The 15,421-nt window shown below is 51.0% G+C and overlaps 1 protein-coding gene across 2 annotated transcripts in view; it reads right to left on the bottom strand.

Moving 5' to 3' along the window:
* Window positions 1-15,421, bottom strand: part of SFXN5 (sideroflexin 5) — a 130,758-nt gene that overhangs the window by 29,730 nt on the left and 85,607 nt on the right. For both annotated transcript variants that reach the window (XM_078861577.1, XM_078861578.1), the window contains 2 exons: window positions 15,080-15,195; window positions 9,741-9,826 (listed from right to left, as the gene is read on the bottom strand). In XM_078861577.1, the coding sequence (XP_078717703.1) occupies window positions 9,741-9,826; window positions 15,080-15,195 (202 nt within the window). The remainder of the gene's footprint in view (window positions 1-9,740; window positions 9,827-15,079; window positions 15,196-15,421) is intronic.

The raw sequence follows: 15,421 nt of genomic DNA, 5'->3' as shown, positions 1-15,421 counted from the left end.
TACACACAACCACACGTATACACACACACAAACACTCCTTCACACAGGCAGGCGGACACACATACGTGAGTGTGTGTGTGTGTCTTCGTATTCGCATTCATAGGTCCGAACATATGAGCAAGCAAATATGCAACGACCGTGATACGAGCCTCCACACACCGTGGGAGTCGTGGGCAGGGCGGGGGGCATTTGACCATACTTCACCAAACTGGTTAGTGCGAAATTTCGATTTAAAGCTTTCGTGACTGCAGGGATTCATCTTCTTGGTTCTTTCGGTAAAGTTACGTAGAAGGGAAGTAATGAAATAATAATAGTGAAGACCTGGTCTTCACCTGAGGACGGCTGCTTGCGTTGTGGCCGAAACGTCGTGAGAATTATGTTATTATGTTTTATTTTTCTTATTTTATTACTTCCCTTCTACGTGACTTTACCGAAAGAACCAAGAAGATGGTTAGTGCGAGCTGGTGAAGTTGCGGGGGGGGGGGGAGCACAGACGTGAGGGACGTGAGAGAGTAGAACTACAGTGCAATGGATTTTCTGCACTCTTCTTCTTCTGTGCCTCTGCTGCCAACAATGCGTCCTGGCAACAGCAGCAGCAGCCGCAGCACTAACACCCGTGATGCATGGTGGTCGCGGTTCAGCACTATCCAGGCTCACCGCTGCTTAGCTTGAGAGAGAGAGACATCGAACTCGGGCGCATTCTGAGAGATGCGAACAGTTTAGATAAATATATAGCCACGCGGATTACGCACGCACACAGACCTTGCACGCGCATTACACACACACATACCTTGCACACGCATTACACACACAGACCTTGCACGCACATTACACACACACACAGACCTTGCACACGCATTACACACACAGACCTTGCACGCACATTACACACACACACAGACCTTGCACACGCATTACACACACAGACCTTGCACGCACATTACACACACACACATACCTTGCACGCACATTACACACACAGACCTTGCACGCACATTACACACACACACAGACCTTGCACGCGCATTACACACACACACAGACCTTGCACGCACATTACACACACAGACCTTGCACGCACATTACACACACACACACAGACCTTGCACACGCATTACACACACACACACACAGAGCTTACACACGCATTACACACACACACAGACCTTGCACACGCATTACACACACACACACACAGACCTTGCACACGCATTACACACACAGACCTTGCACGCACATTACACACACACACAGACCTTGCACACGCATTACACACACACACAGACCTTGCACACGCATTACACACACACACAGACGGAGCCATACGAGAGTCACATGGGCCGCCACGAACGCAGCCTCTCGCACGGCGAGGCTAGAGACATAAATGCATGCACAGACACTTTCTCTCCGAGCGCCGGCAAGCGATGTTGGCCAAAGTGAGAACGTGCAAATTAGGCCGCTAGAAACGTATTGCGCGAGCAAAGCAACGGGAAAAACCGGCACAACACGAGCGGCGGCGAGTACGGGGGGGGGGGGGTCTCATAAAGTGGTGCAAGGCAGAGGAGGAGGACGGACGGACGTGGGGGTTCGATGGTGCTGATCGCTCGGTCCCTTCGCGATCGATCAATGCGCGAGCCTACGTCATCGTCATCGCACTGCGGGGTTGGCGTTGGGCACACCAATGGAGGATGAGCAGAAACCGTCAAGCGAATCCTCTCCTCCTCTAGCCCCCTCCTCCTTCTTTCATCCTCCCCCCCCCCACCACCAACACTACCAACACTTCTTTGTGTCTTCCACCCCCGCCGCCACCTCCCCCCATGCGTCGCATCCCCACGATTCGAAACTAATATAATCAGCCTGACATGTCCTTGCCCATTAAGCGGCAATTACACAGCTGGGCGGTTCTCGGTGACCGGGTAAATAAACACCGCTGCACGAGGACAACGATCTTCGCCGTTCTGCTATCTCCTTGCTCCCCCCCCCCACTCCTCTACTAACACACCCCCACACATCATACTTGGGGGAGGGGGCACGGATAAGGAGTGGGGCGAATGTGCTAGGGAGTGGGAGCGGGAGGAGGAGGGGGAAGCCGAGGTGGTGGAGATTGATTGAGCGCGAGTTGGAGGGAGGGGAGAGGGTGGGGAAGGAGATGGGGAGGAGGTGGCTGGGGGAGGCTCCATGCAGCCGTGTCATTACTCCAGGCTGCACAAACAAGCGGCGCTAATGAACCAATCAGGGTCTCGTGCGCGTCTCTTAACTCGCCCCACCCCCCGCGCCCCAACGCACACTGCCCGCCCCCCTCTCTGGTCGCGTCGCCACGACCCTTGACAATGCATCCGCCATCAACCCGGCCGCTACCTGCTGGAGGCACTGGGGGTTGCCACCTGTCTCAGTTTGTGTTCCTGGATCTTACTCTTGCGAGGTAGCTGCTGTCCTGGGCAATCTGTGAGTATTCCCGGGACAGTATAAGCCCCAGGTTTTGTCAGTTGCGTAATGATACGCCAACAACAACAACAACACTCTAAACGATGCATTTACACGCAGATCCCCCCCCCACCCCTCTGCTGGTATTGTAAAATATTTGTCGTGTCACGCTATCGTCCCGGTTTTTAGAGATCCCCGAGGTGGCAACCGATTCTGGCACCACACAGCCCCTGACGGCAGCAGCAGCAGCAGGGCGGTTCGGTGCCTGCAGCCCCCCACCGCGTCCACGCAGATGTTTGGGGATTCAGAGGGGGTAGCGGTCTCGGTGCCGTGAGCGAGATGTTAACTCCCTCGCCTGGTATACAGGAGGGTGGGGAGTTCGATCCCGACCCATCACGCCTATATATTTGGAGTTTGCATGTTCTCCCCCGTGGCCGCGTTGATCTTTCTCATCCGGTTTTCCCCCTCCATATTTAGAATCGACGTGCGATTATAAGAGTAATTTGGTTGCGATACATTTCCACGTGATAAGACACTTTCGTTGAGCAATAATTTGTGGCCGGGTCGCTTCTAAAAAAAAGAGCTATATACAGTAGCTCAGTGGGGCCTTACCTGGTAAAATATATATTTTTTAAATAGTTTAGTTTGGTTCAAATTCTCGGCACGTTGCTAAGCGAGAGCGGCCGTGGCCTACGTCGTGGAGCGGTGAGCGCCGTGCGTCTTGTTTTGGCCAGCATTTGGGGTGGGTGGGTGTTGGTGTGGTAAATGTGGAGCAGATGGTCGCGGCCACGTTTCGTGAATGTGGGATTGATTAGGCAATTCTTACACAAGCGAGCGAGAGAGCGGGAGAGAGACACCGATACACAAACACGCAGTCCTTTGCGATCTGACAATGTGTTAGCCAGACAGCCAACACATCCACTCTTAAATCTATATATGTATTACTAGACATTTTTTCCCCCTCCATTTGTACAACTATCCACAAAATGAGACATTCATGCTCTAATTTTACGTTTAAATGGTTCAACCCTTTTGCCTCTTTTTTATATCTAATATCTAGTGTTTGATTTTATTTGAATATATATTGCTTTAACAAAAACTACGATCTGTACCGCTGTTACAAATTGTTCTATGAGGTGCTAATAGGCTCAAAAATATCGCTCGGGGAGTCGAATTGATGATTGTATCCAACTGCGCAGAGCTTTGAGTTATCAACCTTGCATTGGCCACGATAATTCTTCTGGTTTCTCTGGTGTCCTCCAACGTTCGGCCAAAACACCGATACATGGCACCGGCCAAGCGTCACAATACAGGGCCCTCGAGCGAACGAGTCTTCAGACTCAACAAAGTTTTCTTGGCTAAAGGGGCGGTAGCACAGTGGTTAGCACGCTGCGCTAATCACTGCCATGTCTCACATTTCTGAACCAATGCTGTAGCCCCCCGCCCCCTCTCTCCCTTCGCCAGCCCTGACCGACCAGCACGGTGAAGGATGGTCACAAACAACTCCCACATCTGACATAGCGCGGAGAATCTTTCATCACATCAGCGGACTGACATTAACTCTTAAAATAAAATGACCTCATCATTTCCCCCCCGCACCCCGCCGCATCCCCAACGTACCCGTAGCTCCCCTCCGGCGAATTACACGTGCGCTAAATATAACCGGTGACATATCCGCTCAAGAATGTGAAGGATGCTTCATTATAATAGATTTAATTGATTTAGCGCCTCCTGAGTGGCATAAAAAAAGTGTTGTCCAGAGGTCACCGGGCCTAGGCGGGCTGTTCCTAAGCCTGCTGGCGCGGGCGCAACGATAGTTTATCTTAGATCTGTCAAGCGCGCTCCGTCATTCAGCACTCGGCCGTATTATTTCAGGTGCGCTTACACTTTCTGGTTAATATTAGCGCTTTGGTACAGAAGTCAAACAAACTCGACCCAGCATCATCGTCGGCGCGGGCAATATTGGTTTTCCTCGTCAGTGCGAGCTCGGGGAGCGAGGGGGCCGGGAGGGTACGGCTGTGAAGAGGGGAGTTGCGAGGTGGGGAGTTAGGGGGGTTTAGTGGGGGAGGGCGAGAGGGGTTAGGGAAGGGGGACAGGGCCATAGTGGGGTCGGTTGGGTTGGGGGGGGGGTGGTTGACGGGGAGGTGATGGTGAGAAGAAGTGGACCTAAGATGGGATCAGGAGACGGTACAGCAAGCGGGGTTGCCGAACGATCTGTGCGGACGTTCGCATGTTTTCCGCGCATCCCGGTTGCCTCTCGTCAGCATCGTTCATTCATAATAGATGCATGTAATACAAATAATGAACGGCCATTTCTCAACCTATTTCTGGACGAAGGCCTCCCCCCCGTGCCGTGTGGTCACGGGCATCGTTTAAACGTCCGTCACCGCGCTGTCCCGTGCGGGAATGGTGAACTCGGGGAGGGCTCGGGCCCGATTCGGATGCCACTGGCCACTCATGTTTGCCGTGGCCAGGAGTCTCGCGGTACACGACCCACTAAACCACCGCCTCCCAATTAGGGAGTCCACGCTCGTGAGATGATCGGCATGTTATAGGCATGTGACTAATAGGCATGTAGCCAATGCATCGATTCCACAAACAGCTCTTGATACTTGCATCAATATGTGGCTAGTAATACTCAATTATACAAGACAGAAAGCAGGGCTGTATTGTAACGCTGATTTTAGGCTACTCGAGCAGGACGTGAAATCGGGACGTGAAATCGGGACCAAGATTTGACAATTCATCAGCACGAAATTGTGACAATTCATCAGCACGAAATCAATCCACTGCTGGATGAAAGTCTCCCCACCCCACGTTGGTGTTGGGGGTTGCTTCAGCTACGCTGATCAAGGGGAGCTAGGGAGGGGGGGGATGCAGTCAGGACTGAGTCAAACGTCGCTCGCCACCGACGTTACGTCGTGGCTGGGAATCGAACTCCTCCTGCCAGGTTCCCAACGGGACATGCTTAACCGCTGCACTCTACCCCCTAAATACAAAACACCTGAATATATATGGACGTTTACATATGTTTTTAGATTTTTACGTGCGAAATCAAGAATCAATTTGTCAATCAAACAACACCTTCATAACAGCATCCCACGACGCTGTACATTAATTATCCATAAGGGCCAAATCTCATATTTCAGCCACTATACCAAGCAATTGAAAAGCCCACTACACCAAGCAAAATGAATCAACAAATTAAGAAAAAGGCACAAAAAAAATCGCACGAACAAAGACAAAAGCAACTCGCGTTCCACACCCTTTGCTCGCCGCAGCTGCCCGGCTCTCGTGGAGCAGGGGGAACACGGCAACAGCAGCAACAACAACAACAATAAACAACAACAACAAACAACAACAACAAACAACAACAGCGGCGCTCGCGCTCAACAACGACGCGAGTCCCTGCTTATTGGAAACTGGCGTCTAAATCCTATTTTCAAAATGACATCAGCTGCTTTCTTCTCTCGTGGGCACCGCACAGTGGGAGGGGGCTGAGCGGTTGCGGGGCGCGGGGAGGGGGAGGGGGGTCTGAAATCCGGTACCGGGAGTGGGGAGCGGCGAGTCAATCCTGCCGTTGTGGGTTTTGTGGATTTTAGGAATTGCGTTGCATCGCGGCTGAGAGCCGCGGTGTCGTCGCGGTTGTTGCAGAAAGGTTCCGCGCGCCCGACCACTCTCGCACTCGCGCGGACCCAAAAACGGACTCAATCCCCCCCATTATGCTTCATTAGTTGTTATGTCTCAGCCTTTAATTAAGAAATAATATTTTCACCTTCGATATATTTGCACTGCGGCTCATGCGTGACCGCAGGTGTGTCCTCTCGGCCCAGCCGAAGGGGCACAAAACATTCCACTTTTTTTTTTGCGCCCGTACTGTTTTGATTGTATAAACTTGAGCCCGACGCTTGTGTAAACATCCCCAAATAACCTCCTTAGTGTTTGTTAACGTCCAGAGAAGTGCAATGTATATTTTAGTAGCTAACTAGAAAAGTGTATTTTAAACGCCGCCTTTTTATGCCTTGTTAATCATGGTTTCATAAAAAAAAAATAGAGCCTTACTCAAAATAGACGGAGAGAACTGATTCGCTATAAATAAGCCCTGTGCTTGGAGAGGACTTGTACACACAGCAGTGCGTACGCACACGTTGTGTGCACACGACGTGTTTCTGCAAGTAATGAGGAATTGCACGGCCAGCCGCTGAAACACTCGTCTCTCAAAGCTCGAAGACCACACTCGAGCCGCAGTCCACCCACGCCGCCTCGAACTTCCCAAGCGCTCCGTTACAATTAAAAACCCCACGGCGTGTTGGGCAAAGCGGGCGTGCGTGCGCGCGCGCCAATTGGTTACTCGTGTCAACGCGTTTTCATACGTAGCTGAGCAATTTGATTCTCAACCCGCTGCAAAACACTCGTCCCGGCAGCTCTCAACGCGGATAACACTCGCCGCTGCCGCCGCCACTGTAGCCCACACACGCATCCTCAACTTTTCCCCAAACCGAACCGCTCCAACACAAACAAAACGCGTGGTAAATCTGCAGAGCGCCTCGCCCGAGTTTCTGAGGACAGGCCCTAAGACGTTGCGAATACCTTTGCCGATCGTCGGTAGAACTTGACGTTTGTGCTGATTAGCGGGGACAACATTAATCGAGCAAGCGACACATGTGTAGCTTGACAGATGACTTAATGACCCGCCACAGGGGTTAAGCTGTGTGACTCCTGCTTGACGGGTAAAGGATTTAACGCCATGCATATGGAGTTGGGTCATCGAGTGTTTGCGTGTGTGTTTGTGCGTGTATCTGTGTGCGCGTGCGCCTACACGAGTGTGCACGTACATATATGTTCGTGTGCATGTATGTAGTGACGCACTTCGCAGACAATAACGGGATGCGCTCTGTTTACAAATTCCTGCGGAGGAAGCTGGTGGGAACGTTGGGTTGCTCGGTCAATGGCCAGGGTCAACGACGGCGTGGTGTATTCCGCAAACATGCCCGACTGTGAGGGCGGGCACAAGCCGGCGTGAGTAGGTTAAACGTTGAGTTTTATAAGGGAACCACGGGGTGACCAGCCCCTCCCCACCCAGCTCCACCTCTTCCACCTAGCCCCACCCTCCCCACCCAGCCCCTCCCAACCCTCCCCACCCCGCCCCTCCCCACCCTTCCCCACCCTTCCCTCCCCACCCAGCCCCTCCCTCCCTGCACGACGGACACAATAATCCCCTGTGGGCTGGTGTAACCAGGAGGTTCCTACCAGTATTAAAGCCTTACACAGGCACAGGGAACACGATACTCAGGCCAGGGCAGCAACAGGCTGCCTGACCCACAACACTGTAGACGACGACAAAGACGGAGACTTGTGTCGCTCCACGGGTTCCCCTTCAACAACAGCCCCGAGTCGTCTCCGGGGTCCCCCTTTTATCCCCCCAGGGCAGCCTCGCTCCCCAATTGGCTACGCCCCCCTTCGAGAACCTCTTAGAAGGTTCCCCGGCTTCTAGCGTACCCCCTCCGTCACCTTCTCCCCGCATCCCTTCCTCCCGCCTACCCCCTCACCTGCCGGCCGACAGGGTTACCATGGCAGCCGAGTCCCTTTTTGCCAGCAGTCAGCGCGACACGTCATAGTGACCCATTCCATAGCACTACACATGCATGTGTGGCATGTGTGAGCGCACAAGTGGAACGCTGGTGCGGCGGTTAGCGCACTGCGCTACCAAACCCGGCGAACCGAGTTCGATTCACGCTCACAGCCGACATCGGTGACGAATATCTGAAAAAGTCCTGGGCCTCCTCTAGGTTGACTCAGCCGTAAATGATCACAGTGCTGGGGGTGTGGAAACATCAGCACTGGAAAGACAAGAGTGGCCCGGTGGAGTGCTGCCCCCCCCCCCCCCCACGTGTGCCGTGCTGGCCTGAATAGGTGGTCACTAACAGCACTTGACGCAAAAAAGTCTGCTATGGCTAGACGGGGGATCTTTGTCTTTGTTGCGAGTATGTTTGGCTGTGTTTTTCCACGGTCTCACTGTAGACGTGAAGATGTTAAGGTGCACTCGTCCACGCCAGGTGTAATGCAAACATAGTTTGTGTTCATTTTCTTTTCTTTAAGATGTTTTTTATGTTTATTTGTGGGACATCTTGCTAGCAGCAAAAGTACATTTTATATTATTTGACTAATAATCCAAAACATTACTTCATGTAATACATAGCATAATAAAATGTGTTTTTATGTTCATAGTAAAAACATTGTAGTCTGTATAATTAAGCATTAGAAATAAAGGCTTTACTGTTAATGAGTACAGCAAGTTGGCTACTGAGGAACGGTCTCTTAATGTATTACGAATAATCCATTCTTTGATGAGTTTTTTTTCATTGACTCCAGAAACACACAGAGAGGAAATGTAATTGGCGATACACCCCAAGAAGGACCGTCAATGAGACCGAGTAGGGCTTCCCTGCACAGATAAATATCTAATTATGATGATTATTTTAGATTGTAGTCTGCCACAGTAGGGGCACGACCATTTATTCACCCAATCAAACCAACGTGATTCAGTCTCAGATCTGGAATTTAGCCAAATTCAGTCAAAAAAACGAACTTAATAAAACGGGTTTCATTTTTAAGCAGCCATTGTTGACTGACCTGAGATCATCAACTCTCAACTCAGTTTAACCATGGGTGGCCAAAACCCAGATTCAAACTCAGAACCTGGGTAGTTGCTGGCTCCTTATCCCTGTGATTCCCCAAGCCACCCGGACGCTTTTGAGACAACTGAAACCTTTTCAACCTTTCATCACAATCGCACGTTCTACCAGAAGGGGAAATCAAAGTGAATTCTCAATGAGTGAGCGAGCGAGCGAGTTGGCGAGCAAGTGAACTATGAGCGAGCGAGTTGGTAAGCGAGTGGTAGGCCTCGGCAAGGTAAGGTAAAAGGTAAAAACAACGAGCCTACCTTTACCCTACCTTTTACCCTTACCCCATAATGTGTAGTACCCCAGGTAATTACTGGGGTACTACACATTAAAAAGGTTTATAACAGCTAAATGCTAGGTAGAGCGCTTCATTCATTTAGAATACTCTCGATGATTCCAATTTTAAATGGAGGCCACGGACTGCGCCACAGAGCTTTTAGCGAGCGGTAAACAAGGTATTTACTGGGTAATTCTTCCGCGCTACCTTTACCCTACCCTTTACCTTACCCCTTGGCATGTCGACACCTTTACCTTTACCCTTTTACCCGGTAAAAAGGGTAAATTACCTTACCTTGCCGAGGCCTAGCGAGTGGGCGAGAACGCGAACTATGAGCGAGTGAGCGTTGCCCTCACCTCTCCAGCATCGCCATGATGAGGGGGGGCAGCACCAGGATGGGCATGGGCAGCACGATGCGCGTCACCGCCGTCTCCGCCAGCGCCTGGAACGGAGCGAGCGCGGCCGCCATGCGGGGCGAGACAAACAAACACGGTTGTGGGACAAACGCGTGCCGCGTGCCCACTCTCACTGGGGAGAGTGCCGGCTAGGTAGGTGTGTGACCCGGGCACAGAGCAGACTCGGCTTGTGTTGCCACGGCGGTCCTGATGGGGTTGGGCCGGCAACGAGCGGGGTTGCCAATGGAGCCTGGGGTGCTGCACGCAGGTTGAAGCTTCAGGCTTGGGCTCACACGTGGTATTTTATTAGAGGCGACTGGTTTTCAAAACGCATAGGTTATCGGCATCACAGCAACACATCACAATTCCGCAGTCCGTGTAAGATACATGTATTCAGACTTGCCTTCCCATAAAATCGAATTTTTTAAATTAAAACGGTCTCTTTACTTTTCCTGTATTTTTAGGGACTACTTACCTTTCTTATGCTATTCGTTGCGCTCGGTTGCACTTTATTTCGTGTGCGGTTACAATTGACTTTGCTCATCCGGTGTTCCCATTCGGTTGTAATGTGCACCGATGCCCACTTTATTAAGGGCGTAAAATGAATATTTACTGATTGATTGACATCTCCCTTGGTGGCCAGACAACCAGGAGAAATGCCCAAACTTCCCACAAACAACAACAACAACAACAAATGACACACGGGGCGTCCTTCAATGGATCTGAGCGTCGACGTCGATCTGAACGCAAGTTTTTAAGGAGGCGGCGTCCCCAGCGTCTCGTGAGAGGGAGGAGTGGAGGGGCTTGAGCGATGAGTGCGAAGGAGGACAGGGAGCAACACCCCGGCGACTCGTGGAAAGTGGGGAGAAGGCGGCACGAAAGATGTGTGGGAGGGACAGGGAAGCGGCTCTCAGAAACTCGACAGAGTAAAGCCACATGCTAGGATCCGAATCGGATGACAGGGTGGGGGGGGAGGTGGTGTAAGCCTCCGAATTTTACTGTCGGGTGAGCGTACGTAGAAAGCGTCAATAGGCTCAAAATATCAAGGGAGGGAAGTCGAATGATTAACGGTGCATTTTATATTTTAAAAAAAGTGTGACCGCACTATTTCAATGAATAATTTACAGACCCTCAACAATGGCTGTGAGGTAGCAGGGAGATGGCAGCACAACAACGGATTGTTTCCGACTGCACAGAGCTTTGAGTTATCAACCTTGCATGGGTCACAAGTGATTTTTCTGGTGTCCTCCCACTTTCGACCAAAACACCGGTACATGGCACCGGCCAAGCATCACGATGCAGGACCCTCCAGCGAACGAGTCTTCAGACTCAACAAAGTTTGCTTGGCTAAAGGGGGCCGTGGTGTAGTGGTTAGCACGCAGCGTTAAACCACTTCCACGTCTAACATTTCTGACGCAATGCTGTAACCACAAACTTTAAACTGGGAAACAACGCGAGACCTTGGCCGACAGGTTACAAATTGATTCGCGAGGCCCCGCAAATTAGTTCATGCCAGCCATCGTTTAACGATTGCTTACGGGCGGGCGAATCGCAAGCCCCCCCCCTCCGCGCCGCTTGTAAACAGCCTGCATTGCGCCGCCGCGCGGTTTCGTTTACGCCTTGCAAACACATTTTTGGGGATTAATTTGACAATGCAAATTCCGTGCCAGGTCACAGTTTTGCATTGACGCTCTTGAAAAGCATCGCGCGCCATTTGCACCATCAGTTATCCACGAAAAGTGCGTAAATTAAATGACGACGTGGTAACAGCCTGGAACACGAGTTTACAGCTTCTGATTAAGTCTACTCGTCAGTGTTTTACATTCAGGTGTCAACGCAGCTGGAAGCATCTGCACGCAGGAGGCCGATTTTCAAAGCGTCAACGCTGGCTTGCACCGTGGATAATATATATAGACAAAAATAACCATTTACTGATCAGAAACATGAAAATTTTACAAAAGTTGGAAAATGCACAAAGGTAGCAGAGGAGTTGAGCCGGCACTGCCGAGACTCTGGGTTCGAATCCGGGTTTCAGCCACCTACAAGAATCAAACCGGGTTCTCAAGTTTGTAGCAAGTTGAGGATGTCAGCCCAGTCACCAATGACCATCATAGTAAATCTGGTTCTGTAATGGCGCCGAGAATTAAAAACAATACGTGATGGACAACAGCAAGTGGGTTAGGGAATAAACACGATTGTATGACTACATGCGGTGCAAAAGAAGTGCAACATACATACATGCATACTGTTCATTAAAGTGGGAGTTGGGCAAGAAACGCCAATGCAAGGGATGATGGACGATGGGCAAGACTGATGGCGGAATGGCAGCGAAAGTACAAAGGAGGGAATGTGCCTGGGTGGGTGCAACTGCAAAGATGGAGCAATGAGATCAGCTCCGTGTATAGCAAGCGGGATGGACTGGTAGCATCACGGAACTTTGAGGGAATGGTGATGGTGTGGGAATCCTTTAATCACAATCGCTGCAGGTGATGAGCGATCGATGAGCGCCGGTTATTTAAAGTTGCTCGACGGAGAAAGAAATAATTTAGAACGCGCGCAGACACACGCACACCTCTGCAGTTTAGTCTGGGGAAGGAAATGTGCAAGGCATCCGAGGCTCACGTGCCACCACGTTGGAAACGGCTTCGGGGGCCCGGGCAATGCGTTCGGGCGTTTGACGAGAGCGGTTATTTGCTCCCGCTGTTTTCGCAACGACAGAGGCCACGCGCGCGCGTGAACACTCATTTGTGCGCACGTTCGCATCCTCGCAAAGGGCCTTACAGGGAAGACTCTCTCGCAAAGTAGATTAACGAGGAAACGCGGCGACGTACGAGCCCGCCACGGGCTGTGTGTGAAAAAAAAAACACAACAGTGTGAACATCAGATGTATTTAGGGCTCGTATACATCCACACGAGCCTAATTCGTCACTCCATCTCCATGATGGATCCTTATTCCTAAGTGCATTCCCTCCTTCGGCCGTCACTCTTGTCGCGGTTCAAAATTGACGTGTGTATACTTACGAATCCACGTGTGTCCCCCACCCTCCCCTCCCCTCTAGTTTAAACCAATTCTAACACTTTGGCTACATGATGAGAAACTGATGAGGCAATAATGTGCGTGCAGGCTGAAAATAAATAAAGGATAGCAATGAATAACAAAATACGAGACGCACCAAAAAATGTGATTTCCAGAGAAAACATATGGTTTCAACTATAAACCATTTAAATTTTACCAGAAGTGAGCACAAATGATAGCTCAACAAAGTGTCTTATCGTGGTGGAAATGATAGCGGTCAAATACTTGAAACGCATGTTGATTCTAAATGTTGGGTGGAAAAACCAGAGGACCTGGAGAAAAATACACGTGACCACGAGGGGAAGATGCAAACTCTAAATGCACAGGCATCGTCAGGGTCGGGATCGAACCAGGCGAGATAGTTAACATCTCGCCACTGTGGCACCATAACACCTAAACGCAAGCTGAATTCATTGTTCCAACTGCAGTGGACGTCCTTTCGGTGTCACGTGGGATTGGTGGTGTCACGTGGGATTGGTGACGTCACGTGGGGTTGGTGGCGTCACGCGGGGTTGGTGGCGTCACGCGGGGTTGGTGGCGTCACGCGGGATTGGTGGTGTCACGTGGGATTGGTGGTGTCACGGGACGTGGAAGGCACGATGGGTACGACCGATCGTTTGGCCACTATTGTGGCATTTTCTGCCATGGAACAGCTCGTTGTGTGAATTGTTACACAGCCATTCCGTGTCGGTTAGTTGGAGGAGTAGCTTTACTATTTGAGTTCAGGGTTAGGTCAGGGTCAGCGTTGGGATTTGCATCCCAATTGCCCTTTATCCATCGAGTAAAGCCTCACTTGAGTCTTAAGTATGTACGTTTGAATCCAACCGTGCTAATCGGACATGCCAGTCCCGCCTGTGGTAGTGCACACGTTGGTGTCTAAATCTTTTGTATTCTTTTTGTATTAATTTTGATTCATATGTTGCATTTTCTGACTTAATGTGAACGATAAAACACAAATTCGCCTGTTTTCTCATTGAAAATAGGTACATTTAAAAATATCACTGTTCTGGTCACAAAAGCAAAGTTTGTGGGGAATAACAGACATTTTTTTACTTTTAATGCATAAGCAATTACGAAATAACACTTATTACCCAGGAACAAAAATTGTGTTACATAGTGTTATTTGTTCGTATTAGGCATAGTATTAGGGTTGGCAATAAGGTAATGGTTAGCGATAGCATAAAGGTCAGAGTTAGAGGCTGGTTTTGGGTTCGTATCGGGGTTAACGTTCGTGTGGGACTAGATAAACGCCTATTATCAGCCTTGGCATAAAGATTAGTTTTAGGATTAAGGCTAAGGGGGTTATAGGGTTCGCATTGGGAGTTAAATTGAGGATTAGTGTTGGCATTAGGGTTGGGGTTAAGGTTGTGATGAGGATTACCATGGTCACTATGGTGAAATTTTACCAGCACAGCACGAGACACTGCTGGCATGGATGACACCACCACCATTTTACAGGCAGCGGGGGAAGGGGGGGGCTAAATGATGCCTTGACTTGCTGGGGTGGTGGTGGGGGGAGGGGCTGTGGGTGGGGGTGAGAGGCAAGTGGGGTTACTGTGGTTGGTGGTGGTTGATTGGGAGCCTGTGACAGCCAGGTTGAGGGTAGCTGCTGCTCGGCTGACGGCCGTGTGACGTGCACGTGTGTGCGTGTGTGCGTGTGTGCGTGCGCGTGTGTGCCAAAAGTGCCAACTGATACAGCACGGGGCACAGCTGGTACATCTGTCAGTCATCTCGGCCAGTCAACCCATGGCACCTGGGTCTGTTCCGTGACCTCCTTCCAGCGATCCTTTCGACATTTCACGTGGCCTTAAAGTGGACATACCCTGGCACAAGCGCCGTGGTGACATCACCGCCACTTTGTGGCAAATAGCGGTTTTTGTTGTGTGTGCGAGTGCGTAGGGGGGAGTGGTAGTGTAGTGGTTAGCGCACTGCGCTACGAACCCAGCAACCCGAGTTTGATTCCTGCTCAAGGCCAATATCAGTGACAATTATCTGACACAGTCCTGAGCCTCCACCTAGGTCGACTCAGCTTCAAATGAGTAACTGGTGTGATGTGTAAACATTGCCACTCGGGAGACAACGGTGGTCGGGCGTGGTGCTGGGCACCCACCCTTTCCGGCCTTCATAAGTGCTCACTAACAGCACTTGCCCCAACAGTCTGTGAAGGCTATATGGAGGGGGGTGGATCTTTGTCTTTGTGTGCGTGTGCGCGTCCCGCACTCACGTGCTTCGCTGCTGTCCGCGAGGTCCCCACGACGCGGCCGTGCTCATCCACGACGTCCACCCCCTCCTGCAGCTCGTTGTGCCGCATCAGCAGAACGTTGCACACGTTGGCGGTGGCTGTTGAGTTTCCGCATGCGAGGGGGGACGCTTTAGGACCGGGTCGCGCCCCGGCACGTTTCTTTTTAGGGTAAATCGTTTCTGGTCAATCGTGGCCGGCAATATTTGTCGGCGCCGTTTTCGAACGCTTTGACAAATTTGCTCGCGCAAAATCGGGCAAATATGATCGCTGCCACCAGGGCCGGATGAAGGCACGGGGGCTTTAGGAGCTGCAGCCCAAAGACCT

The sequence above is a fragment of the Lampetra fluviatilis genome, chromosome 12 (genome assembly GCF_964198595.1).
Source record: "Lampetra fluviatilis chromosome 12, kcLamFluv1.1, whole genome shotgun sequence".
Classification (NCBI taxonomy): domain Eukaryota; kingdom Metazoa; phylum Chordata; class Hyperoartia; order Petromyzontiformes; family Petromyzontidae; genus Lampetra; species Lampetra fluviatilis.
The sequence above is the reverse complement of the archived record's forward strand: the minus strand, read 5'-3'. Positions and strand labels throughout refer to the sequence as shown.